Source organism: Glycine max, chromosome 13 (assembly GCF_000004515.6).
Source record: "Glycine max cultivar Williams 82 chromosome 13, Glycine_max_v4.0, whole genome shotgun sequence".
NCBI lineage: Eukaryota > Viridiplantae > Streptophyta > Magnoliopsida > Fabales > Fabaceae > Glycine > Glycine max.
In genome coordinates this window covers 43,850,250-43,876,867 of record NC_038249.2, presented here as the reverse complement: position 1 = coordinate 43,876,867, position 26,618 = coordinate 43,850,250, and the positions used below count along the sequence as shown (strand labels likewise).

The window sequence follows — 26,618 nt, the reverse complement described above, 5'->3', positions numbered from 1 at the left end:
TTTCCCGGCATTAAAAAAAAAAAAATCCTGGGGGAATTTTCAATTATTAATTAATTTTCCCACCCTTTATTAGAAACCTTTTTCTGGTTGGGGCCTTTTTCGGGCCCTTTTTTTAAAATTATTAAAAAAGTGGTTTTATTAACACCTTTTTAAAAGTATTTTTAATCTTCTTTAAAACTTCGTTCAAGGGGGAGAAAAAAGCAACCCCCCTTGGGGGCTTAATCGGCCATTTATATAAACTCTTATTTCCAGTCCACGGCCCAACCCCGATATAATGTGTACAGATTATGGTCTTTACATAAATTATTTTTTTTTTGGGGGGGGGGGGGGGGGGGGGGGGGAACTTCTTCTATATATTAGGGTCAGCTTAATGATAGAAGATTTGCATAATTTTTATGAGTTATTAAGTTCAAACCTTATTATTATTATCCGAAAAAAAGTTGATACTTATTATCTTGTTCATCTATACTTTTCCCGCTTAAGTTATTTCCTTATCTATTCCACAATCAGTCAACAGTTCAATTTGGAATGTGTTCTGAATCTGATTCAAACCTTGGTGACCTTCAATGCAGACTACCTAGACAATTTTTACGGTTAAGCAGTTGACAAGAATATGGAAAAACAATTTACTAAACTGCAAATGTTACACTAGACCATTATCTTTACAATGCTATCCACATAACATAACAGCTACGAGAAATGCCAAGAAGTTTGAAAAAAACGAGTAGAACAGAATAGTGAGAAGAAACAACTAAACCAATACAGGACAACAATAGTAAACTAGTAATACTATTATTAACAGAATAGTAGCGAGTCTATAGATAGTTAATACGTTTTGAGACTTTTTTTTTCTTAATTTTTTATATGCTTATAAAATAACACCATATTTTAGCAACAAATAATACTTGATTTTCCTTAGAAAATATCTTGAGTTGGAATTTTGAGGAAACTAACCCTATTATGTTAAATTAACTCAAATATAATTGACTTCTATTAAAGATATATACACGTAGTTTAAAAAAGAAAAACACCATGTATTATAAAGAAAATGATGAAAACAGAGTCTACAGTCTCTACACAGTTGATTTTACCATTCTCCTCAAAGTAAAATAAAATAGCCATTTTATAATTATTGATAATAATAAAAATAAAACACGCTTTCTAAAAAAAAAGGCCCAAAGCATTCAAATTTCTTTATAAACTCGTCTGTGGAAGTGAATATAAACGTAATACTATTTGCAACTATTAATTAAAACATATAAAAACAAAAACAAACCAAACGAAAAATGAAATTAAGATTCTTCGTCCTTTGTATGTTGTAACCATTAAAAGCAAACAAATACGTGGCAAGCAAAGAAACATCAGAAACTCAATGTAGATTTAAACCAAATAATAATGTTTTGTCATATACATTGGCAGAATGCTAGAGCTATAAGATACTAAACCTTGCATAGCCCCAAACGTAAGGTTATCGTTTTCAGAATCACAAATTTGCAAATACTTCCGAAACTATAGAAACAAAAAGACAGAACTTTGATAATGAAAAAAAGAAAAGGAAAACACTCCGCAATGATAAAGCTGCTTTAGTGACTATCATATCATTATATGACATTACGACATTTACCTAAACACGGAAGAAAATAAAAAATTCCATACCATGCAACACGATCTTCGACTTCGTATTTTATTTTTTTGTGCCAACGCAAGAATTGGAACATAACTTATTTTTGGTCGGCTTTTTACTGACCAAACTCATCTGGATGGGCTGGGCCACCTTTTTTATTAAGAAAAAAATTAGCAAAATACTAAAAATTTTCACTTCCCAATATCTTCATCTCGTTGGAGGGCGTTTGACGTTTGTGAAAATGAGTTGCAATGAATTATATTTGTTCTTATTCAATTTGAAACTTTGACAGACTCAAATATTTAGATTCAAATTATTTCCTGAGTTCAAAATAAATTAATAGCGAAGTATCAGAAATTAAATCCTCCATGGTTGGTCCAAATTGGAGGGTTACTATCTCCAATATTGACCGTGAAGCTAACAGAGCTACTGATTTCTTGGCGAATCTTGGTCATTATAGCACTTCAGTTCCATTTGTAATCCTTTGAAATTTTAAATATAAGTAAACTATTAAGTATTAAATAACTTAATTTCAACATAAGAATGACAAATATATTACTACAAAGGAATTAAAGTAACATATTTAATAAGAGTCTAACTCAATTAATTGATTGGAAATGTGTTTTGGTTATTATAAACCTTGTGATATATTTGATAATTCTTTTAATTTTTTTTGCAAATTTTCAAGTAGGTTCTAAACTTTTTTTTAATGGTCCCTTAACTAAAAACTAGGTTTTTTGTGATAACTTTTTGGCAATTTAAAACTGTTAAAAAAAATTGTCACAGTTTTAGAAACCATTGAAACTCAATTAAAAAATTACATAACCAATTATCCAATTAAAAAAAAAGCTTAGGTACTTATTTAAAAATTTACAAATAATTCAAGAATTTACTGAATAATTTTTAAAAAAAGTCAATAAAAAAACTGCAGTTCAAGTTTATTCAACTTCATGTGTGAAATAAAACACAAATTAAGGGGTATTAATTTATTATATTGAATTCAATAAATAAAAAATCTAACTCAAAATCCAAATTGACTCCAAGAGGAAAATGTCCATCTCACATTCACATGACAAGGGATAATTCATACAAGATAAATGTTATCTAATAGTAGAATGTTAGTACCACATTTAATGTTGCTGATTTATCCTATTATGATGCATGTGATTTGATAATAAAATGTTTTTTTACGAGAGAAAAGATTATGTGAATAAAAAACTGAAACAAGTTAATTCAAGCGACAAATACAAAGTGAATCAGTTTGATTCTTGTATTGTTTAGATATTCAAAGAAGCTTTAACTTGTATTGTTCTACATATTAGTCCAAACAAAATTCTCTTCAATATAAATTTGAGCTTAATCACATCTTTGCTATAAATTGGGTAAAAGACAGCTGTAAAAAGATTTATGGACCAAAACTACTTAAGTTAAGGAGCTTGAGCCACCAATCAATTGTATGGGGACTTAAGTTTGATTCTTATCTCTGCAACTGTACAGAAAAAAAAAATTAGTGATTCAAAAAGTATTACAATAGGAGCAAAAATTCTAATTAGATTGACACTTTGATCTTACCTATTAATTACAATACACCCAGATATTTAAAATAAGAGGAAAAAACATGTTGATATAAAATGGGTGTATTAGATTCATTGTTATGACTTATGAGTCTATTGTTCAACAATGGAGTAGTGATGTTGATATTTTTCAAGATTGAGTGTTTACAATAATGCTTTTATGTTATTGTTCAAGATTTAATGGGATTATTTTCTCAATTTGTTAATTTGAGGACTAATCTCTTGAAAAAAAAATTAATCTGAGGACTAATCATATCCACCTTTATGGTTTCAACGATACCCAAATGTGATGTAATTATGTAGAGAGCGCCATGCACTAATGTGCTACAGAGAAATTACAAAAGGTAGATATGTGCCTGTAATGTAACAAGGCATTTGCCAAACGACTCGAAATGAATGTTGCATTTTTCTCTGAGAAATCAAATGTCTTTCTCTTCCATTAGGAAGACGCAAGAAACCTCAAGAATTCTCTCTATACTTTCATTCTCTCTGAACCTCTTCCCCGTTTCCCCACCCTATTTCCTACCTCAACCTCAAGTGTCGTACCACTCATTTGCCACACAACAAATCCCTTAGCACAATGTGGATTCATTCCCTTCATCACCATCCAATCACTACCATTACGCTTCACTACTCGACTCTTGTATCGCTGCAAAGGCGTTAGAGCCCGGGAAACAACTCCACGCCCGATTGTGCCAATTGGGTATTGCTTACAATCTAGATTTGGCCACTAAAGTTGTCGATTTTTACAGCGTCTGCAACTCTCTGTGGAATGCCCATCACCTGTTCGACAAAATTCCCAAAGGGAATTTGTTTCTGTGGAACGTCTTGATTCGGGCTTATGCGTGGAACGGGCCCCATGAGGCTGCCATTTCACTCTACCATCAGATGCTTGAGTATGGGCTCAAGCCCGATAATTTCACTCTCCCATTTGTTCTCAAAGCATGCTCAGCGCTCTCCACAATTGGAGAGGGAAGGATCATTCACGAGCTTGTGATACGATCTGGGTGGGAAAGGGATGTGTTTGTGGGTGCAGCTCTTGTTGACATGTATGCCAAGTGTGGTTGCGTGGTGGATGCACGTCACGTGTTTGATAAGATTGTCGAGAGAGATGCTGTGTGATGGAACTCCATTCTGGCAGCTTATACTCAGAATGGACACCCTGATGAATCGCTTTCTCCATGCCATGAGATGGCGGCAATGGGTGTAAAACCCACCTAGGCTATTCTAGTCACTATGATTTTATCTTCAGCTGACATTGCCTGTCTTCCTCTTGGGAGGGAGATCCATGGATTTGGTTGGAGACATGGATTTCAATACAATGACAAGGTCAAAACTGCTTTGATAGACATGTATGTAAAATGTGGTTCCGTGAAAGTTGCCTGTGTCTTTTTCGAGCAGCTTAGGGAGAAAAGGGTTGTATCTTGGAATGCAATTATTACTGGCTACGCGATGCATGGTCTTGCTGTTGAAGCTTTGAACTTGTTTGAGAGAATGATGAAAGAGGCTCAGCCAGATCATATAATCTTTGTTGGTGTTCTTGCAGCTTGCAGCTTGCAGCCAAGGGCATTTGCTCGATGAAGGGTGAGCATTGTATAACTTGATGGCGAGGGATTACAAGATCAATCCCACTGTTCAACACTACACATGCATGGTTGATCTCCTTGGTCACTGTGGTCAACTTGATGAGGCATATGATCTTATAAGACAAATGGATGTAATGCCAGATTCTGGTGTATGGGGTGCTTTGCTGAATTCATGCAAAACCCATGGAAATGTGGGGTTGGCAGAGGTGGCTTTCGAGAAACTAACTGAACTTGAACCCGATGACTCTGGCAATTATGCGATTTTGGCTAACTTGTTTGCTCAATCAGGTAAGTGGGAAGGAGTTGCTAGATTGAGGCAGTTAATGATAGATAAAGGAATAAAGAAAAACATTGCTTGTAGCTGGATTGAAGTAAAGAACAGGGTCTATGCATTTCTTTCTGGAGATGTTTCGCACCCAAATTCTGGTGCAATATATGCAGAGTTGAAGAGATTAGCAGGACTAATGTGAGAAGCTGGGTATGTTCCAGATACAGGATCTGTCTTCCATGATGTGGAGGAAGATGAGAAGACAGACATGGTGTGCAGTCACAGCGAAAGAGACTAGCTATTGCATTTGGACTCATAAGTACATTGCCAGGAACCAGGCTTTTGATAACAAAGAATCTCCGAATTTGTGAGGATTGCCATTATGCTACCAAGTTCATCTCAAAAATCACGAAGAGGGAGATAACTGTGAGAACGTCAATCGCTATCATCATTTTAGGCATGGACTGTGTTCATGTGGTGATTATTGGTGAAGAAGCTTATCTTAACTATACAAAAATATCATTCACTCCAAGTTCTTTCACTACAATCTTTTAACTAAAGTAAATTGATGATTTTGTAACATTAGGGATTGAAGTAGTCGGTATTTATAATTTCAGTGGCTAGAATTTACTCCATGCTAATAGTAGAGTCTCATCTTTGAAGAGTAATTTAATTGTGCAAAATAAATTTACCAGCATAGCCAGTGTAACATTGATGATCATTACGCTTTTCTTACAAACGTTACCTTCAGCAGGTATTTTTAAAATCATATTATATTCGTTAGGTTTTATAATCCATCAGACTTAATTTGGCCTAAGAAAGTTCTGTTTAAGGAGTTATTTGTTTTGGCTTGTGTTTTTGGTTTTCATATTTATTTTTCAGGTCTCTCATTGTACTAAAAGAAGGATAAATAACACTCCCGTATCTGTTTTAACATATTATACTACACCCAAATCCCAATCTCTTAAACAGGGTTCCTTAAAATTGGAATGAAATGTAATTTATGTTTAAGAACGAGACTCAGAATCATATCTCAAAAATATTCTCAAACGGGAATTAGTGTTTTCCATTTTTATATATTCAAAAATTTATTCTACATTCAAAAATATTCTCACACATGCTGTTCACATATTGAATAATATTTCCTTGATAAATTACTCTTATTCTATTAGGAAAGATTAATCCTTAAATGAATATTAGTATCTTAAGATATTAATTTTTGATTTTGGCCATGGTTCAGCCAAAAAAATTACCCTTACCCTGCTTAAGCCAAAATAATTTCTAAAAGAAAGAGATATAGACATAAAAAGGACAGTGTTGGTTTCGTCCCCAACTGAACGCGGGAGGCGAGGAAAGGAAAGCGTTAGAATTAGAATAGCGTTGGAGGAGGATCCGTCATCCCTCGCATAGTATATTACTTTTGCAGAGCTCATCAAACCGAACCTTCATTCCCGCCTTCACGTTTTCTTTCCTTTCACCAACAACAACTTTTGTTTCTTTTCCTTTTTATTGTATTGGTGAAGCTTCACCATAATTCAATTATGAGCTCCACCACTTCGAAAGCCACGTCCACGATTTGATTCCTGAATCCAACGGATCCATTAAGGTTCGCGTCGCATTGATCTCTTCCCTTCACCAACTCTGCATTCATCTTACTATTATCCGATTTCAGATTTACCTCTCATTTCCCTTTTTTATCTCTCCATTCGGCGTTTAGATGCATAATTGTATGTCGGTGTGGTGTGGTTCATGAATTGAACTCGACCGTATTTTCTTTTTCAATAGAAACTTATCTGTTGTTGCATTTTTGATGTTTTTTTTTCTGGGATCTGAAATCGAAATATAGTAGGAATTGAGGTGGCGTTTTGAGTTGCTAATGTGCATCACGGTTCGGCTTTGTTTTGGTTTCTAGCTTTCGCGATGGCGTGGTTTAGTGGGAAAAATACATGGGGGAACTTCCCTGATTTGGCAGGAGCCGTCAATAAGCTTCAGGAGAGTGTGAAGAATATTGAGAAGAATTTTGATTCTGCTCTTGGATTCGAAGAGAAGGGTGAATCCAGCAATGAAGGTGATTAATTTCAGTACTTCCTATTACTTCTCTTTCTTTTCTGAATGGATTTCTCCCCCGTGTGCGATTTTACGATTTTGGGAGGTAGATGCAAAGTTCATTAACTGCCGTGAGATTTTAGTCTTTAATTGTTGGATGGGATGTGTGTTATCTGTGTGGGTAGTTTTCAGTTTTGACACTGATTGGAGCCATGTCCTTTTTTCTTCTTTTGTATTCCAGATGCCGGATCATGGCCTATACCTGCTGACAGGAAAACCCTATTTAATCCCGTCATCTCTTTTATGGGGAACAAAAGTGAGGAAACTACTGAGGAAATGTCTGAAAAAGACGAATCCTCTCAACAAGACTCTGAAATGGAGAAGTCACTGGAACAGCCCGAGTCTCTGGATCATACATCTGTGGCTGAGGGAAGCAATGCCCTTGAAACTGATAACACAGTCCATATGGAAGCTGAAGAAAACACAACAAAAGAAGAAAATAAAGTTCTTAAGGAAGAAGAAGATGGCGAGCATACAGAGTCAGTGGATGGAACAGTTGCACAGAACTTGGATCATGGAAAGGAGGAAAACCATTTACTGGAGTTGCCTGTTGAATTGCCTGAATCCCCTGTTGAGAAGTTTGAGAGTTCAGATTCTGTGGAACATTCTCAAGAGAAAGAGATTGCTGATCCGGGAACCTCTGGGAGTCCAGTGTCAGTGCAATTTATGCCTTCTAATCTTGGGGACAATGTAGTTGAGGGTATTACTAGGGAGTCTGATGAATCACATGACATTAGTGATGGGCATGAAAATTCTCAAGTTGAGACAAAAGAGGAGAGTAAAGAAGAAGAGAGGGTCCAAGCAGAAGAAAGTGAAAAGAGAATTTCTTCTGTTCAACCCAAAGCATCAACTGATAGTGAGAAAGGAGATGATACTGACACTTCTGTTCTCCAATCTGTGGCTTCTGAGGAAACCAATAACACTGATCAATCAAATATTGAACACTTGTCCAGTGTTACTCCACCAAATGAATCTTCTAAGGTGGTAACTGATATGTTTTCACCTGAAAATGAAACATCTGCAAAAGAAAATGAAAGGGAGCACTTTGCCCATGATGTTGAAACTGATATGAAAGAGCATCATTTGAGTTCTGAAAGAACTATGTCTGACTCAGGTTCCATGCTTGAACTAGAGAGGGTGAAAAGGGAGATAAAAATGATGGAAGCTGCACTGCAAGGTGCTGCAAAACAAGCTCAGGTATTTCATTTTAGGGCTTGTTTTCATGGCAGAAACAAACTCTTTGTATTATTGTTGCAAGATCTCAAAATATAACAAGATCTAAGAGCTACATGGTCTATAGGTAGCCTTTTTGTTGGTCTGTTGTACTTTTTGTCTTGGTTAGGGCCTAAGGGTTTGTGGAACTAAGTTTTTTTTTCTTGGACAAAATATTATGCCAAGCTTCTCTTATGTAAAACAAAGATCATGAAGATCATTAGGTGGTGCAAGTTAAGTTTCTGATTCACTTTGTCATAAATAATTTTTCTTTGTCCATTATGGACTAATTGAGAAGTGCACATCACAAATTGTTTCTTTTTATTATCAGCAACAAAAGCATTTGTGATGCATATTAATTATTTTTTCTAAATGCCCAGAATTTTTTGTATGAAAACTATTCTTTAGCTATAATCAGCTACAATCTTCCAATTTTCATTCATGGCTTAAGGTCATTTGATTTAATGTCTCAACTCAATATATTCAAGAAGTTGCATATTTTTTCTAATTATGCTACTCTTCTATATGCTGTTTTTTTTTTGTGGCCATTATATTGTTGCATATATTATTACATTTTCTTAATATTGGTTCTCTTTGCAGGCTAAAGCTGATGAGATTGCAAAATTGATGAATGAAAATGAACAATTGAAAGCTGTGATTGAGGATTTCAAGGTATATTATTTTTTCATTACCTAGTAGCTAGTGTCATGTTTTGATTTAATACAGCCTTTTATTTTTACCTCTTGAACCTTTCCAGTCTTTGTGATTTTTTTTTTGTTTACACGTATTGTTTAGATGTTCTTGTGACCTTGCATGTTGTCTACTATTTTGTAATTTTCTGGATATTTCCTGTTGTATACTATGTATGATGTATCAGTTTTCCTTTGTACATCTTTCTATGAAAATTCTTTGGTGTTTTTGTAAGCTAATTAGCATGTGTTACTGTTCCTCCCTACTTCTATTTCTCTTTTTTCTTTTCTTTGCTGTGTTGCTTGTTCCTGCATCCCATTTATTTCATTGCTGATAATTGTGGAACAGAGAAAATCCAATGAGGCAGAAGTTGAGTCTTTGCGAGAGGAATACCATCAGAGAGTTGCAACTCTTGAGAGAAAGGTATCACTTTTCGTAAATCTTATTTTTTTTTATGCTTAATTATCAGTAATTTAACTCAGATGCATAATTGAAAAATTGTGTATAGTGTGTTTAGTCTATACAATGAACTTCTGGTTGACTATTTCACCATAGAATCTAACCTATGGCACAAATGACAGAAGTACTATCAAGGTTCACATTTTTTCCTTTGCATGCATAGTTTGCATTTCAGATGTTCTCATGATTTTTTTCATATAAGTGCATAGCTAGCATAGATGCCATATAGGCTGCAGTGTGTGTCTTTCTTTTGAGGATGAAGATCCAATTTCTCTTTTGTCTTAAAAACTAAAGGGATTCCTCATATGCTTTATTGTGAGGCGATGCATGAGCTATGATTTGATATTGCTGTTCCATTTTGTGTGGATACCAATCAAATTCTTGCAATATTAGTGCATCAGATAAAAATGAAGTTCCCATGGAAGCAAAGTGAATGTATTATAATTTCAATATTAGAACATTAGCATCTAAAGCATTGGAGATTGGTGTTGGAAAATGGAAATTCATCTTGAATTTTGAAGAATGTGATTTATCAAAGAAGATTATTAGGCATTATGTATATGTTTTGAAGTGTATGCTACCTCATTTGAGCTACAGCTGTTATGGGATTTTATGTGTTTTTGGTGTTTAATTGCAGGTTTATGCTCTCACTAAGGAAAGGGATACACTCCGCCGAGAGCAGAATAAAAAAAGTGATGCAGCTGCTCTCTTGAAAGAAAAGGATGAAATAATTAATCAAGTTATGGCAGAAGGTAGTGCATTCTGAAATCAAACCTAAATTTGTATCATCCAGGCTTTGATGGATACAGAATCATTTTTTTTATTAATGTCTCTTTGGGTTTGATTATATGGACAGTCCTTTTAGATATATGCAACCTAAGTTTAAAGGGACAAAAACCATAGTGCTAAATTCTTCATATTTATTAGAGTAATAAATGCTTTGTCAACACCTTTACTCTTACAATTTTCTTATGTATTAATATATCAAGTTTCTTCATCTGTGTTGAAAATTCTAATCATTCACTTTAATTTGCTTCAGGAAAGATATTCTTTGAGGTTCCCTTGATGGAATTGCACTTGGTTTGGTGATGGAAATTGATGGGGGTGGGGGTTTCTATTCAATGTCATGTGTTTATAACTTAGTCCAAACATGTAGATGTCAATTGACAATTGTTATAAAATCTGGTATCTAGAGCATGTCAGATTATGTGGCTTCTGTTTTGTGGGGAATTCAGCATGTCAATTCTACTTGGGTTTGGAACAATTCTGTTGGAGGTGCTTCCATTAATGCCTAGTTTGATATAAACTTGGCTCTTCATAGCACAAAGAAGTATGAAATATATAGGCATCCATAGGTGCCATGGCATAGAATGTTTTGCAAGGTTGTAAGTAGATGCATCTTGCATACTGATTTTTGCCTTTCCAGTTTTTACACTTGAGGAAGTTAAAAGTATTTAATTAATGCAATTGTTGACTTGTTGTGACTTGTGACTTCTACTTTGGCATGTTCAAGATTGGAATTGAAAAGTGAGATCTTGTTGGCTGGACACTTCAGCTTGGGATCTAAGATTATAGAAAAAAAGTATTTTGATTAAATGTAGTTTCAAATTTTTGCTTAGTGATTTTATTATTTCCCTTAAATAGACATCTGAGGCACACTCCAGCACACTTGTATACCTTTATTGTTTGGCTGTGGAAAGGTTTGGACAATGTTTATAGGAGAGCAAGAGGGTAAAATTCAGGAAGGCTGATGTTACATTATAAATTTTGTATGTGAACTGTTACTGTTCATTGCTTTGGTTGGAAAATTAATAATTTCATAAGGGTTTTTCTGTTGTAATTAAATAGTTTCTCTATTGAACCATGGTAGTGGTTTAATTATTGGAGATTATAGAGACCCTTATTAGACTGTCTCTCATCTCAGGTGAAGAGCTTTCCAAAAAACAGGCTGCTCAAGAATCCACAATTAGGAAACTAAGGGCTCAGGTATGCAGACTATTTGTTGTATTTTCCTGCTATCTTCAACCTTTTCAACCCCTACATATTGTAATAAATCTCTTGATTACTTTTTTTTTATGAAAGCTAGATTAGAGATTTTGAGGAGGAGAAGAAAGGTTTGACTACTAAACTTCAGGTAATGGAATTATTCTGAAAGCATTATTGGAAGTTATGATTTGCTGGCAATTTTTTTTGAATGAATTCTCTTCACTCGTCATGACATGGAATCTAGGTATACGCATACCATTACTGTTTGGGTTCACTTGTTCAGGTTGTTTATCTTTTTGCTAAAGATTTTCTTCATAATATAGTTTGATTATAAAAGTGCCATCTTAATTTTTTGTAATTTAAATTTAATATTATTTTGAAGGGGAATTTATGGTTTATTGTTGTCTGCTACCTATAGAGTCGTGGACAATTCTCTATATCATTGAAAGTGTCATTCTTTTTTGGAGTAGCATGGGTTGACAATCCTCGTATTTGCTAGTACTTTTAATTGAAACTGCTTTGGTTAATGTAATGCAATCCAGGTAGAAGAGAATAAAGTAGAAAGTATCAAGAGGGACAAGACAGCTACAGAGAAGTTGTTGCAAGAAACAATAGAAAAACATCAAAATGAAATTGCAGCACAGAAAGAATATTATACGAATGCTTTGGCTGCTGCTAAGGAAGCTGAAGCATTAGCAGAGGCTCGTGCGAACAATGAAGCAAGAACTGAACTAGAGAGTCGTCTGAGAGAAGCTGAGGAACGTGAATCTATGCTAGTCCAGGCACTTGAAGAATTGAGGCAAACATTAAGTAGAAAGGAACAACAGGTTTCTTTTGTATTTTGTGTCATTTTTTAACTGAGTTGACTTTCTCAGGATGTTATTTTTCAGTTTTAATGTTTTCTTCATCCATTTTCAGGCAGTCTTCAAAGAAGACATGCTTCGCAGAGACATTGAGGATCTTCAAAAACGTTACCAGGTCTGCTCTCTGCTTGTCATTCAATTGTTTTACTTTCTGAGAATGTTATAAATAAGTTTTAGCAACTTTATTTGTGTTATAAATTGTTTTACTTTCTGAGAATGTTATAAATAAGTTTTAGGAACTTTATTTGTGTTTTTGGTAGTTTTTATAATTTGGATGGATTTCTCTAGGCAAGTGAAAGACGGTGTGAGGAACTGATTACGCAAGTTCCAGAATCCACAAGGCCACTTTTAAGGCAAATTGAAGCCATGCAGGTTAATACACATATGATTCAGAGTTACTCTTCCGTCTGTTTTTTGTTTTGCCACATGGGATCTGTACTAGACTAGTATTGACCTTATAACAGGAAACAAATGCCAGAAAAGCTGAAGCTTGGGCTGCTGTTGAAAGAACTCTTAATTCTCGACTTCAGGTCTCTTGAATACTTTCTGATTTCAATTCTAGAAACTTTCCCACCGAATATTATTGTATTTCTTCATCTTTTCCTATGGATCCTACAGGAAGCAGAGGCTAAAGCTGCAACTGCAGAGGAGAGAGAGCGATCTGTGAATGAACGCTTATCTCAGACCTTATCTCGAATTAATGTCCTTGAGGCTCAGGTTCTGTAATTTCTCAAGTGAAATCATGTCTTTAATGGCAATTTTTTGTATAAATGACTTACTTTGTTCTTTAACAATGAATTACAGATTTCATGTCTTAGAGCAGAACAGACTCAGTTAAGTAGGACCCTTGAAAAGGAGAGACAAAGGGCAGCTGAAAGCAGGCAGGAATATCTTGCAGCAAAGGAGGAAGCTGACACTCAAGAAGGTCGTGTGAGACAGCTTGAGGAAGAGATTAGAGACATTAGACAGAAATACAAGCAAGAGTTACAGGAGGCATTGATGCAAAGGGAACATCTTCAGCAGGTAGAACTTTTGATTATGGATTTCAAACATAGCATTGTTAAACATGTTACATGAAGCTCTTGGTTTCACCTCCCATTAAATTTTCTTTCATTTCTCATTTTATGTGTGTAATGGAATGAACCAGCCAAAGGGAGAAATTTGGTTTCATGCTGCATGAATTTTTCTGTACAAATTTTATAAAAGAAATTCAACTTGCTTTTTATTGTGGATTTTTTAACATTATATGTTTGAGTGTGTTATAATAGTAGAAACAAAGGGAAATTGAGTGAAAACTGTGTATCAGAGTACACAATGGATGCATGTTTATATAGGATAATTACATCAATTGTAGAGGATATTCTGTTTCCTCTAAATCAAAGATAATGTCCCTATAAACTGTAATTATTAATAGAATCAGAATATTAAACAGAGTGAATTAAATATGATAGCGAGCTGATGTAGATATTTTGGGCAAATTATGGAAAAGAAACAATGCATAAAAAAATGAGGTATAGTATTGCTTGCAAGGGTGTATTAAATTCCATCTATCTTGTTAGAACCTTGGTGATTTTTTTTTCAAGTTCCCGACTCTTCATTTTTTCCAGGAGATAGAAAAAGAAAAGGCTGCTCGATCAGAGCTGGAGAAGACTGTACGTGCTCAATCTGCACCATTATCAGATCAAACTCCTACTACAAAGCTAAATTCTGCTTTTGAGAATGGTGTGATGCTCTGCTTCTCTTTACATCACTTAGCTGAGTTATCTGTGATAAATTCTATAATATTCTTTATGTAGGGAACCTGTCTCGGAAACTCTCTAGTGCAAGCTCCCTGGGAAGCTTGGAAGAAAGCCACTTTCTGCAAGCATCGTTGGACTCCTCTGATGGTATATCTGAGAGGAGAAACCCAGGAGAATTAAACATGAGTCCTTACTATGTGAAAAGCATGACACCCAGTTCTTTTGAAGCTGCACTTCGTCAGAAGGAGGGTGAACTTGCTTCATACATGTCACGCCTGGTATGATTCATTGTCTTCATTCCCTGTAAATATTTGGTACCATAACTTCCAGTTCATAGCTCAACTATTTATTGTCATTGAGAACAACATATCATAATGTTTATAATTTATATTAAGCTGTAGGATCATAGGACAGTGATCTAGATGAATCTATTATTTGGGATACAATGATGACTTTTTTAATAATAAAAATTCCAGGCATCACTGGAATCTATTCGCGATTCTCTTGCTGATGAGTTGGTCAAAATGACAGAACAGGTGAATTTTGCTTCCTGTTTAGTACTTGCTGGTCTCATTCCTTGTCATTATTCATGACATGCATATCATATCCACATTGCAGTGTGAGAAGTTGCGTGGGGAGGCTGCTGTATTACCTGGCTTACGATCAGAGCTAGAAGCACTAAGAAGGAGGCACTCTGCTGCTTTGGAATTGATGGGTGAACGTGATGAAGAGGTAATTCTCAATTTGCCAACGTTTGCTTTCTTTCTAGGACTAATATCTTAGACATAATTTGGTTTTGGATTCCTGGCCTACTGGTCTGCCTATTCCCTGTAAGGAAATCACTGCAATCCTATAAACTTGTAGAGGAACTCATTCTTAGTTTGTTTGCCTTATAAATTTTCTTGTGTTTGAAATACTTTAGAGCCCAGATGAGAGTATGGCACAACTGAATTGCTCTCTTTCTTCCAGAAAATCTGAGAAATCAAAAGAAAAACACTAGACAAGCTAGGCCCTGAATACAAAAAGTAGCGAAAGAGAAAAGAAAATAATTTGTAGACTTAGTTATAACAAGGCCTAAGACTTTGATCTATCGAAACTGTGATGTTTCCTTTTATTTATTAAGATATATAATAGAAAAATTATCTACTTTTTTAATTTCCATCTCAAATTTTCAATGTGTTTAGCTGGAGGAACTTCGTGCGGATATTGTAGACTTGAAGGAAATGTACAGAGAACAAGTGAACTTGCTCGTTAATAAGGTATTCTAAGCAGGATCTCTTGCTACTTAGATGCCCTAGTTATCTTTTTCTCACTTTTCACAAAATGCTTAGCCTTATTTTATTCCATGTTTTAGTTCATAACCTTGATGCACCTTTTCACAGATCCAGACTATGGGTCCATCAATGGGTAGCGACTAGTTTGGCTGAAGAAATGGCTGGCTTGGGGAACGAAAAGTGTAGTGTTCAATAAATATTTGAGATGACCATGACAATGTCTCTGGGCTGCGTGTGATGTACATTGGCACAGTAATAATATATTGGAGAATAGTGCCTTCAGCCTCTGAAGAATGATTTCTTCAGGTTTCCATCGGCAGATATATATTTTGTTTGCCTGGGCAACAGATACGGATAGTCACCCTTGTTAAGGGAATGTTGTATAGTCAGTTTTTTTATACGTATTCATGCTTGGAGAGATCCAAAGAATATTCTGGCTGAGTCTGTTGACAATATAGGGTTTTTTTCCTCCCCAAGTGTGTAACGTAAAACGAGTTTTCTCTTGGATGCTATTTTTTTTTTTGTTGAATGAATTTTATATGTGTTTTATTTGAAATTTTGGGTTTATTATTAAGAATTATATAAAATTTACACCATGATAAATTAATATTCTGATTTTATCTGAATAAGAGTTTCTTGAATTTTTTTCATATGCCCAATGCATGAGTATCATTTGACATTGTGTTAGATTTTTTTAAAAAAAAAAATACTAAGTGACATGTTACGAATAACACATACGTGCCCATCCAAACATATATATTATTTGATATAAACTTATTATATCAAACTAAAAATGTAACAAAAAAAATCAAACTATTGATTATTTGATTATTAATATTTTCATCATTTACTTATGGGTTATATAAATTTAATATTTTTTATCAGGTTCTATAAATTTAATATGCTTGTAGTTAATTGCAAAATTTAATCTTAAACGTATCGATGAAACATGATATTGTATATAACCATATAAATTTAAAAATGTTTGGATTTTTTTTTTTCATTTTTATTGGTACCTGCAGTTTTTTACATATTACCCACGGATTTATTACAGACGGAAAAATCTGGCGGAAATATAAATTTCAATTGAATATAAATCTGTTGGTAAATACTTGCAGAGATATATCTGTCAATAATTTTCGTTGGTAAAATTAATATACTACTGACGGAAATACTCTATCGGTAATATCTGTCAATAAATTTAAAGTTTCGTTGAGTCCTAATTTGTGAGTAAATATTCGTTGATAATGTTAATTTACCGACGAATTTAAATGGTCTTTTTCTTGTTGTGATCAGTGTATTTTGACCAAGAGTTTAACAAAAAAGAAAAGATGAATGATGGATCAAGTTGAAAATATATTTATAAGATTAAAGTTAATGTGAGTGATAAAATTGAGTGTGAAAATTATTTAGTAATTAAGTATGGTGAGAAGAGTTAAAAAAATTATAAAAGAAAAATATGAGAATGATTATATTTTAAAAAGGTAAAACATGAGGAAAGGTAACACGATACTTTTCACGCTTCAGTTATATATTAGGATAGATGTTTATAACTATACCTAATACCTAATGAGTGGCTTGAAATTAAGACATATTGGCACGCAATTCAGTTTAAGGGTTGAAAGACTGATACGTTGGCAATCCGCGGGAATAACGACTTATATCAAGTACATGCAGATTCACATTATGGCTCTGAAGTTGACCCTAAAAGAGAAGGAGGCCATGCTTTAACCTTGCGGGCAACTCTTAATTCTGGCATCGAAGATTAAGAAACATTAATCAGTCAACTAGTACATTATTTTCATCACAACTCTTAATTGTGGCCTTACAAATTCCAATATTCCTTCTTTTGAAAATATATTGTATCACCAAACGCTGTAGCTTTATAAGTCTAGCAGTGTTTAAAGAAGAAGAAGAAGAAGAAGAAGAAGAAGAAGCTGATTCTGCTATTGGTTTAATTCTAGGCTTCATTCATTGTTGGCCTATTTGCCACAACTTTTATTAAAAAAAAAAAAGAAGGCGAGATGCAGGCCACTGAGGATCAGAAAATTCAACAGAATGAACCCATTGGTTTAATTGCTCCAAGTTATGAAGCTGATACGATTCCGCAAATAGGGAATCCATGGAGCACTGGACTATTTGACTGTCATGAGAATCAGACAAATGGTAATATCTACTCTAGTTTGATTCCTTTAAATGAGTTATACAGTTAGATTACTTGTTTAAACTTCTGCTCAAAAGATAACAATGAAAGTTGTAGCACTTCCAATACTATGAGATACGAGTCTTCCCTTTTCTGTACAAAAATTTAGTACGGGAGGTTGTTCTTCATTCCAAGGCTAGAATATTATAGCCTCTAAAAAGGCTTACAACTGTACTAAGTACTTTTTTTTTACAGAAAATGTACTAAAGTACGTTCTATAATCTAAAATATAAATATATAATATTGTTTGACATTACTATGACTCAATCTTCAGTGGATAGCACGACCTAGATGGGAGTCTTATGGGTCAGTCTTCCGTAAGCAATTTCTGTATGAAGAACAGAGTTGAGTTGATGCTTATTCGAGCAAATTTTTTGGCTTCATGCTATGAGTTTGACAGAATATATATTCACAAATAGTTCAGGTTGCATATGCAACAGCTTAAACCTTATTAAATATATAGTTTTAAATTGCGGTCTACAGCCACAATTTTTTATACTTGTGTGACACAATTCAGTTAAATCAACTGCATTTGTCCGTAATTTTTGTAATGTCAATTTAAAATGGTTTTTTTATAAGCACATGGAAATCTTAATATATATTTGCTTTAAGCGTTGCTACACTTTTTGTCTGTTTTATGAACTGTCCTACTGTTTGAATTGTTCAGACTGGAGAACAATATTTAAGAGCAATAGCTAGTTACTGTTCAACCACATTTGTTTCACCGATACAGCATATAATATGCAGACAGAATGGCTGATCTAATTATATATTCCTTTAATTTTGGTTGGTGTCATGACAGCATTTTTTTCCCTGTGTAACATTTGGGCAGATAGCAGAAGTACAAGATGGTGGAGAACTTAGTGAGGCCTAATCCTTATAACAATTTTCCACTACTAGATATAACTCCATGCATGTAATTCTAACATTTAAATCATTTCAGGTTGTCATCTGGGGAGCTTCATTTACCTATTAATGATGCCTGCTTGTGCTCTCAATGGATTATGGGGTCAAAGTACCGGATAAAGCTATGATTCATTCAGGATTTTTCCCTAATTGTTAATTGAAAAAGATGTCGAAGGACGTCGTCAATATTAACTTTATTTTTTGAGTATGACGTTTTTATTATTAACTAATACCATATGATTAAAATTTATTCTATTTTTAATCAAAATTTATTTATTGTTTATTAGTGTGATGATGGTAATGGTTATGATGAGTGTTGTCTCTGTCTTGAAATTTAACTTGATCTATCTAAAATAATGTTTTCTTAAGTTATCATATTATATTATGACATGGTTTTCTGTTACTTTATTATTTACTTCATATTTTTTCTATCAATAATTAGGATAATTACATGTAATTTATGTTTTTTTTATATATCAAAATATTTATTCTTTATATAATCTCTATTAAATTTAAAAATTGCACTGAGTACCATTATTTAAATAATTAATTTTAGTTATTAATGAATAAAAAAGTTTTTTTACAGCTATGAATAAAAAATTTATTTTAGAACTTTCCAAAATTTTATTGGCATGATTTACACGAGTTTGAGTTGTATTGACAACTATATTTAAAAAATAATAATGTACTTTGTCATATTTAAATTTGTTGAATGATAACGGTTTTCTTAAGACTCATTAATTTATGTGATTGGATATACAAATGTATGCATTTTAAATTGATTGCACTAAAAAGTATAAATTTAGTTGATTGCATGATAATTATACAGTAATTAAAAGTAATTATAATAATTGTTAGATATTATGCTTTATTGTATTCGCTATAACTATATGATAAATATTTCATGATAGGAAAATATATTAACACTATTTAGCTAGCTGTATAAGAAAAATACTATTTATCTAGCATGATATTTATTGTATAAAAAAATTTATTTAATAAATTCTTCAAATTAAAAAGTAAAATATTTATGTTTACAGCAGGTTTGAATTGATGTTTCCAATTATTTGAATTAATTAAGATAATTATGACCAATATATATTAATTAAGATAGTAATTTTTTTAAGATAATTAGATATTTTAAAATTTTACAATGAAAGTAATTAATGTAATTATTAAATATAACAATTATGGTAATTACCTGTAATAAGTATATTTTAGTTAACAAAATAAGTATTATTTTAAATATTTTAAAAAAATATTAAGGTAATAACATCAAAATATTATACATCATTTATTTTTTTATTAAATTTAATTACTAAATGATGTTAGAAAAATAATTTTCATTGATGAAAAATACATAATTATTTTTGTTAAGGTAATTACAACTAATATATTATGATATGAACTATACTTCCTCTATTCTAAATTATATGACATTTAAGGTTTTGACACATATATTAAATAATGTAATTAATACTTGAGGATGAACTAGATAGGGATAAATGAGAAACTAGTTGGGATGAATTTTTGTTTATCCTTATCCAACACAAAATTATGAGCAAATCATTTATCTAAATTTAAACCTCACATACTCAAAACATGAAATATTTGAAATAAGTTTGGGTCAGCTTGATTTTCTATTGTAATTAAATTTTGACTCGTATGATACATGGAATAAACAGAGAGTTAGAGTATTTTTATTTGGATTTTATTAGTTTATTTATTAGTAAAAATGAACATAAACATATGTCAAATAATGACAACTTTTAATCTAATTGATGTCACGATTTTTATCTTAAATGTACTTACTTTTATTTAATGAAACTGATCAATTGAAAAATATTTACTAAGAAAATATTTAAAATATGCAAAACTACAAAAGAACTAATAGAGCAACGTACAATTTAACTTATGCATAAACATGCATAATTAAATTGAATTGTATATTTAACCTATTTTTTAGAGGAAAAAGATTATATCATTTCATTAATAATCAAATGGGAAATAGAATTTGGAATATGGTCAAACACTTGGTGACTAGCAAACATCTTGCTTCCCTAGCTAGAGTATGGGTTTACAAGATTAGTTTGCCTCCTAATGAGACTCACCGTTAAGTTGGGAACAAAGGATAATTTGGCTCTACACTTAGAGAGTATTACATTGAAATCTGAAGAACCAATAGAAGGTTTTGAAAAATAACCAGTTACAACTTTAAAATCAGTCTCAAACTTGATTTTTTGGAGACCTAGTTCTGCTGCCCAAGAGACATGGCTTGGAGAAGAGATAAGGATTCTGCTTCTGGGGTCCGACATAACCATGCAAGTAATGTAATTTGGCAATGATGAATTGTGCTTGACTGTTTCGAAAATAGATTCCAGCACCAAAAGAATTGTCCCTTGCAAATATAGAAGCATTAACTTTGCAAGTAATACTACCTTGGCTGGGTGGTTGCCACGAAGTTGCAAGGTTGGGCGAGGTAGTTACTGCTGGATGTGAAGCTTTGGAGTTCCTACATGTCTTCCATTCGTGTAGATATTGAAGAGCCCAAGAGATGGCCATCGAGGGTGGTTGCTCTTCATCTCTCTAAAGTTTGTTGTTTCCAGTATTCCAAATGCACCAAAGGGTGGTTGCAAAGATACCTTGTTGTTGTGGATTTAAATGGTTTACAGCTGAAAAAAATAAGATCATTAGTACCTTCTGCTTGCTAAATTTTCTGCTCAATAAAGAGTCAAAGACCTGCAGCTATCCAGTAAGTATACTCATGTTTATGTGCAAGGAAATATACCCATGTATATCTGGAATAGTCATTAACTATGACAAAGTCATATTTTTTCCCTCGAGACTCAACATTTTAGTTGATCCAAACAAATTATAATAGTCTAGAAGTTCTTTAAAAGCACCACTCTCAATCATCAGATCTGGCTTCAGCCAGCAGGCAATAAACCAAAGCCCAAAGCTGTGGTCAAAATCCATCCCATACACGTTCTTGATTGGCCTGGTTTCATATATAGGAACAAACTGTTTTACCATGTTTCGATCTGCCTTTACCAAGGATAAGATTATAAGTCATATCCTATGAACAATCACATTGTCAGAAGAATATTAAACAGACTCGAATTAACCTATCAAAGTAGACTCCAATAAACCTATCAAAATCCAAAGCAACCTTTTGGATTCAGAATCCTGATCAACCACCTACTCATTGAAAGAGAATTCCGATCAACCAAATACAGCAAATGTGGTAAGCCACTAACTAAGCCTTTTGCATCTATGTATTCAAATTGTAAACAGCCTTCTTCTTGGTGCGTCTATGCGTGAGTCTGAAGGGGGAAGGATGCAAACTGATTCTTATCCAACAGTATCCCATATCATCATGAGAAATAAAAAAGAATATTGATGCCATCATGACAGAATTATGCAAAAGAAGGAAGAATATAAAACATGGCCAACTTAATTCAATATCATAAAAAGAAGAAAAAAAATGCATGTAAAAGACATCAAACACATCAGCAATCACTTCTTAAATTTTCTCCACTCAATTATTTTTGCATTAAGATGGCAACTTCCTAACAAAATGGTATGCTAATCAGAAAAGAGCTACAACTACAAGGCCTCTCACATCAGACATAACCTCAAAGAGCAAACAATGTTTACACCACTGCAGTAATGCTCTCAGCCTCCACAACCTCCTTCTCCATCTCTTTGACAGCTCTAATCAAACCCCTCGTGATGCCCTTGAGATGCAAACCACTCTCTTTCATTTCCTCCTGTAGCTTTTCTGCCATTTTCCAATCCAAAGCCTTCAAGCAGAGAGACTGTATTAACTTGTCATACTCATCAACACTTGGACGGACACCATAATCTTTCATCTCGGCCAATAACTTCAAAGCCTCATCAAACTGTTCCAACTTGCAATATCCACGAATCAGAGTGTGAAACATCACAGGCCCCAACTTAACATGCTTCTTTTTTGCTTCTGCCAAGATCTTCTGAGCCTCTTCCATCTCCCCACCATTTGAATAAGCGCTAGCAAGAACAGTATAAGTGTACACATCCGGTCTCAAGCCCCTACTTTCCATCAACCTCATCATCTCCACAGCTTTCCCCATTTCCCCAGCCTTCGAATACGCCGTAACAACAAAATTGAAAACAGCATTCCCAGGCGGTGGCCCATTCTCAATCATCTTCAACAACAACTCCTTGGCCTTATCAACTTCCTTAATCCTACACAAGGCCCGGACAACCGCCAAAAACGGCTTTATTGCCCGCTCCCTCTTCTCCTCAGGGATATCCTCCAAGATCTCCAGAGCAGATTTCACAGTTTCATCTTCTCCACAAAGCTTCAAAACCAAAAAGCTAACCACATTAACGGGTGGCAGTTTCCCTTTCTCTGTTGCCACCACATACACTCCATGGGCTTCCTTAGCCTTCTTCCCTTTACACAACCAAGACAAAATGGCGCCAACTTTCTCAGCATCAGGCAATGTCCGCGCATCAACCATCTTCTGACAAACACCACAGGCCCAATCGAAAGCTCGCCGCCGACAAAGCGCTTCGATTGTAAAGTAATAAGTGTCTGCATCGGGCACACAGTGAAAAGCCTCAAATTTATCAAACACCTCCAATGCAGCCTTCCCTTTCCGCAACCTGGAGAAGGAACTAATCAACTCATTGAGAATCCTGACATTGAGGAGTCCACTCTCCTTCTCTCCAATCTCCTTAACCAAGTCCCACAACGAGTACACCACCTCTTTCTTCTTCCTCACATCATCATTTCCACATATGGCCAAAACAAGAGACTCCACCATTGGGGTTGTCACTTCCAATGATCTCTCACTCCATGCCCACCAGAAAAACCTTATCAGATTCTCACTCAAAACAAACGGAGTTTCAGTTATTTTCGTTACCAATTGCTGGTGCAGTGTCAAATCCATGTCATCCAAACACGACTCAAGGGACCCATCAGCGCTGGTTTGGAGAAGACGTAGCACACTCTCCAACGTGTCGGAATCAACCTCGTACGTGTCTCCTCCTCCTCCTCCTTCTTCTTGTTCTGCGAGCTGTCTGTCACCGCCGTTCACTGAAGAATCCGGTGAGAGCTCATTGTCGAGGTTGGAGGTGACCAAAAATCGAGGGTTATTGAAAATTTGGGGAAAAGTTGATTTGGGGATTTTGAGAAAGATAGGGTCAGAGATGGGTTGATTAATGAGTGAATAGTTGCCGGCAACGGCAACAGCACGTGTTGCTCGTGCGAGTATCCGCGTCCACATTCTTCTTCTTCTCCAGAAGTTGTTAATTTGATGCTCTTCCGCCCTCTTCACTGCGTAACCTAAAAGCATGAGCTTTAATTTGTCACAACTTATACGACAGCGTTTTACACATAATATATCAACTTAAATATAATGTCATTTTATAAAAATATTAAATTCTTGAAAAATACAAATTTTAAATTATGCAGTTTCAGAAAAATGAAAAAAAGCCGTCGACAGCAGGATTCGAACCTGCGCAGGCAAAGCCCAACAGATTTCGAGTCTGTCTCCTTAACCACTCGGACATATCGACTATTATTGATCAAATTCGAAGCAATAAAGATAAAGATGTTTTACGACATGGATTGTAGCTTCTCTTGGATTTGATGCAATTACAACAAGGTATGAGTATTAGATTAAGAGGCCTACTACGTAGATTGTATCTGAAGCCCACTAAACTAATCTGCAAGTGCAACCTCGGAGTACCGGGCTGGTTCTTTCAAGGCTTTTGATATATTCACTTCCCTTAATTAATTACTATACCTTCCCTTCTATTTTTATTACTAAAATATCCTTTAAGAAGGATGTTTAAGAAAAATCATTAAAAAAAGAGAGAGAAGGGAGGTATATTTTATGAATTAAGGGACGGATATATATCATTTGCCTTCTTTTAATGTTGGATATGAGCTTGAAAATTTAGGCTATCTAAAATTAATGACGAGATTTATGAGATGAAAAAACAAAATTTATAATGAGTTAGATTTATAGAAGACTTTAATTCAAATCAACGACAATAGATTTATTTACTTAAAAGGAGCCATATCATTCATTCGGGTTGTTTTCTACGGTTATTCGATTAATTGACTAAATTCACATCTCATAGGCGTTGCACCTGAAGCGATTTTTTATGCCTGTTTCCATGAACATGTCTCTTAAAGCGAGTATGCATCACTTTTAAATTTTGCTTTATTAATATCAAAATTCACTTTAAATTAAATTAATGAAAAATATAATCTTATTTACTCACTTTAAATACAATATTGTCTTTAAGAGAGATTTTTGCTAATTATACCACGCACGCACTACTTTAAATACTAATGGCTGCAATTCTAGAAGTTCATTTCATGAGCTAGAGTTTTTTAACACCAAAAAAACCTAGATTTTTTAAAGAATGCATTTATCTTTAAAATTTAGCAACCTTAGGATTATGGTGATCTTATTAACTTAAATTCGTAATGGATATTACTTTAAAATTAAGCTTAAACATAAAAATGTTATTTTAGAGGAGTATTAATTTCCTAATTGCCACGATTAGTTACACTAACGGTAATGGTTTGGGATTATGACATTTTAAACACTTTTCATATGATGTTCTTTTCTGTTTACATGGGTTTGTGTGTGTGCTGAGAAACATATGCCACACCTTCTATTCTCAATTCGCTATGATTGGATTTACATTACTACCTTAATGCAATGATGGCTTAGTTGCTACAAATTTTTCCACTTTTTAGAGAGAGAAAATTTTTCACTTTTTAGAGATAGAAGTTTTTTTCTTCTTCTTTAATTAACATCCTTTTAATTTTCTAAACTGCAGGACTAACTAAAAAAATCAATTTTCATATCTGAGAAATAATTTTTTTTCCGGCCTGTTTAAATTTAAGTCTTATATATTCCATGTTTAAATAAATGGAAAATAAGAGGATGTTGCTAGAATTACATTATTCTTTTTTTAGAAGAGTTACATTATCCTTTTGTTAATTACAATTGTTTTGACTAATGTTATGAAATTAAATATATTTTTTTATTAAAAAGTTTAACATTTGATATTCTAAATATATTCGCAGCAGAACCGTTTGAATTCAAACAAATATACCATTCATCATAAACATATGTATAGTATGAAAAAGATAATGCATTCACGAAGTCTAAATATAATGCTCTCAAATCAACATCATTGCAACTTTTGAAAGTCTTTTTATGACTCGGAAAGATTCCAAACACATAACTTCCACTGAGAAATTGGGTTGTCGCTGTAAATATAAAATTCATAATCAGAAGGCGGTTTTCTTCATGGGTTTTTCTGCGCTCAAGTTATATATGTATATAAAAGACTTATATATGTAAAATACTTTTCTATCACACACGACTAAGCTAGGGGCAGATTCTTTGCACCAAAAGAAATGTGAAACCTTGCAGAGAATTAATAAACATTTTTCCAAGCGTACATGTTTTTCGTTTTTCTGATTTATTTTCGTTCTAGTTAATGTCATGTGATCTACCAACAAAGGTTTTAAATTGTGGATCCAGAAAATTCTGGTCCACGAACCCAAGCCTTAAAACATTGCAAAAATCTTCATTAACGGGTCAGGTGAGATACATTTCTATATGCATCGATCTAATAAAAAATCTTAATTAAGCGCATGCATGAGTGAGTCATTTTCACTTTGTACATTGTTCGACTTGGACCTTGCGGGACCCTCACACTTTGACACTACAACGTGCGCTTGTTACATCACACTTAAGGTAATTGCATTTCGTGTCGACTCTATCTTGATCACCTGCATCAACCTCCAACAGTTAATATTACAACGTCACTGCAATATATAGTAATTTAAAACCTTAGTATTGGCTTAGCTGCAGAAACAACGTAACTCTTGTTGGAAACTCAGAGAGAACAGTACTGTCTTGCTGAGAATTTTTAAGAGAAATTTTTTACTTTGAATAAAAGAGTTATATATTACATTTTTTTTTGTCAATATATATATGATAAATGTTTGTTTCAACTCCAGTCGGTTCTAGCTGACTCAACGTGCAAGTCATCACTTGTGCCTTTCATATTCTTTGATGTAGCAAGTAATGAGCTTTCCTTTTCCTTT

General features: G+C 33.9%; 2 protein-coding genes, 1 non-coding gene and 1 pseudogene across 5 annotated transcripts; 2 read left to right on the top strand and 2 right to left on the bottom strand.

Annotated features, from left to right (window-relative positions):
• The first annotated feature begins 1,992 nt into the window (after window positions 1-1,992).
• On the top strand, window positions 1,993-5,687 carry LOC100788670 (pentatricopeptide repeat-containing protein At4g21065-like; annotated as a pseudogene).
• A 653-nt stretch (window positions 5,688-6,340) lies between these two features.
• Window positions 6,341-15,937, top strand: LOC100807759 (golgin candidate 5). 2 transcript variants are annotated; one of them, XM_003543589.5, is made up of 20 exons: window positions 6,341-6,658; window positions 6,965-7,120; window positions 7,340-8,355; window positions 8,971-9,042; window positions 9,409-9,483; window positions 10,157-10,271; window positions 11,444-11,505; window positions 11,606-11,653; window positions 12,048-12,332; window positions 12,424-12,483; window positions 12,657-12,740; window positions 12,833-12,898; window positions 12,987-13,085; window positions 13,173-13,391; window positions 13,976-14,090; window positions 14,165-14,385; window positions 14,584-14,643; window positions 14,726-14,839; window positions 15,292-15,366; window positions 15,490-15,937. In XM_003543589.5, the coding sequence occupies exons 2-20, from the start codon at window positions 6,973-6,975 to the stop codon at window positions 15,523-15,525; spliced, it is 2,970 nt and encodes a 989-aa protein (XP_003543637.1). In that variant the 5' UTR covers window positions 6,341-6,658; window positions 6,965-6,972; the 3' UTR covers window positions 15,526-15,937. The 2 variants fall into 2 exon arrangements, with proteins under 2 accessions (XP_003543637.1, XP_006595130.1); XM_006595067.4 differs by having other exon boundaries at window positions 6,383-6,658; window positions 6,899-7,120.
• Window positions 15,938-20,479: 4,542 nt separating this feature from the next.
• LOC100787612 (pentatricopeptide repeat-containing protein At3g02650, mitochondrial) lies at window positions 20,480-23,841 on the bottom strand. Of its 2 annotated transcripts, none has more exons than XM_003542047.5 (2): window positions 22,113-23,841; window positions 20,480-21,162 (listed from the first exon to the last, which is right to left on the bottom strand). In XM_003542047.5, exon 1 carries the CDS (start codon window positions 23,830-23,832, stop codon window positions 22,144-22,146), a length of 1,689 nt encoding a protein of 562 aa, XP_003542095.2. In that variant the 5' UTR covers window positions 23,833-23,841; the 3' UTR covers window positions 20,480-21,162; window positions 22,113-22,143. The 2 variants fall into 2 exon arrangements, with proteins under 2 accessions (XP_003542095.2, XP_040864478.1); XM_041008544.1 differs by having other exon boundaries at window positions 22,125-23,841.
• A 132-nt stretch (window positions 23,842-23,973) lies between these two features.
• On the bottom strand, window positions 23,974-24,055 carry TRNAS-CGA (transfer RNA serine (anticodon CGA)). Its single transcript has one exon. It is a non-coding gene; the product is annotated as a tRNA-Ser (tRNA).
• Window positions 24,056-26,618: the final 2,563 nt, after the last annotated feature.

Bases quoted from the DNA above. Each gene is read 5' to 3' on its own strand.
- LOC100787612 (XM_003542047.5), bottom strand. From the start codon at position 23,832: ATGCTTTTAGGTTACGCAGTGAAGAGGGCGGAAGAGCATCAAATTAAC.
- LOC100807759 (XM_003543589.5), top strand. From the start codon at position 6,973: ATGGCGTGGTTTAGTGGGAAAAATACATGGGGGAACTTCCCTGATTTG. The intron at 11,506-11,605 runs GTATGCAGACTA...TATGAAAGCTAG, and splicing joins TTAGGAAACTAAGGGCTCAG to ATTAGAGATTTTGAGGAGGA. The intron at 14,644-14,725 runs GTGAATTTTGCT...TCCACATTGCAG, and splicing joins TGGTCAAAATGACAGAACAG to TGTGAGAAGTTGCGTGGGGA.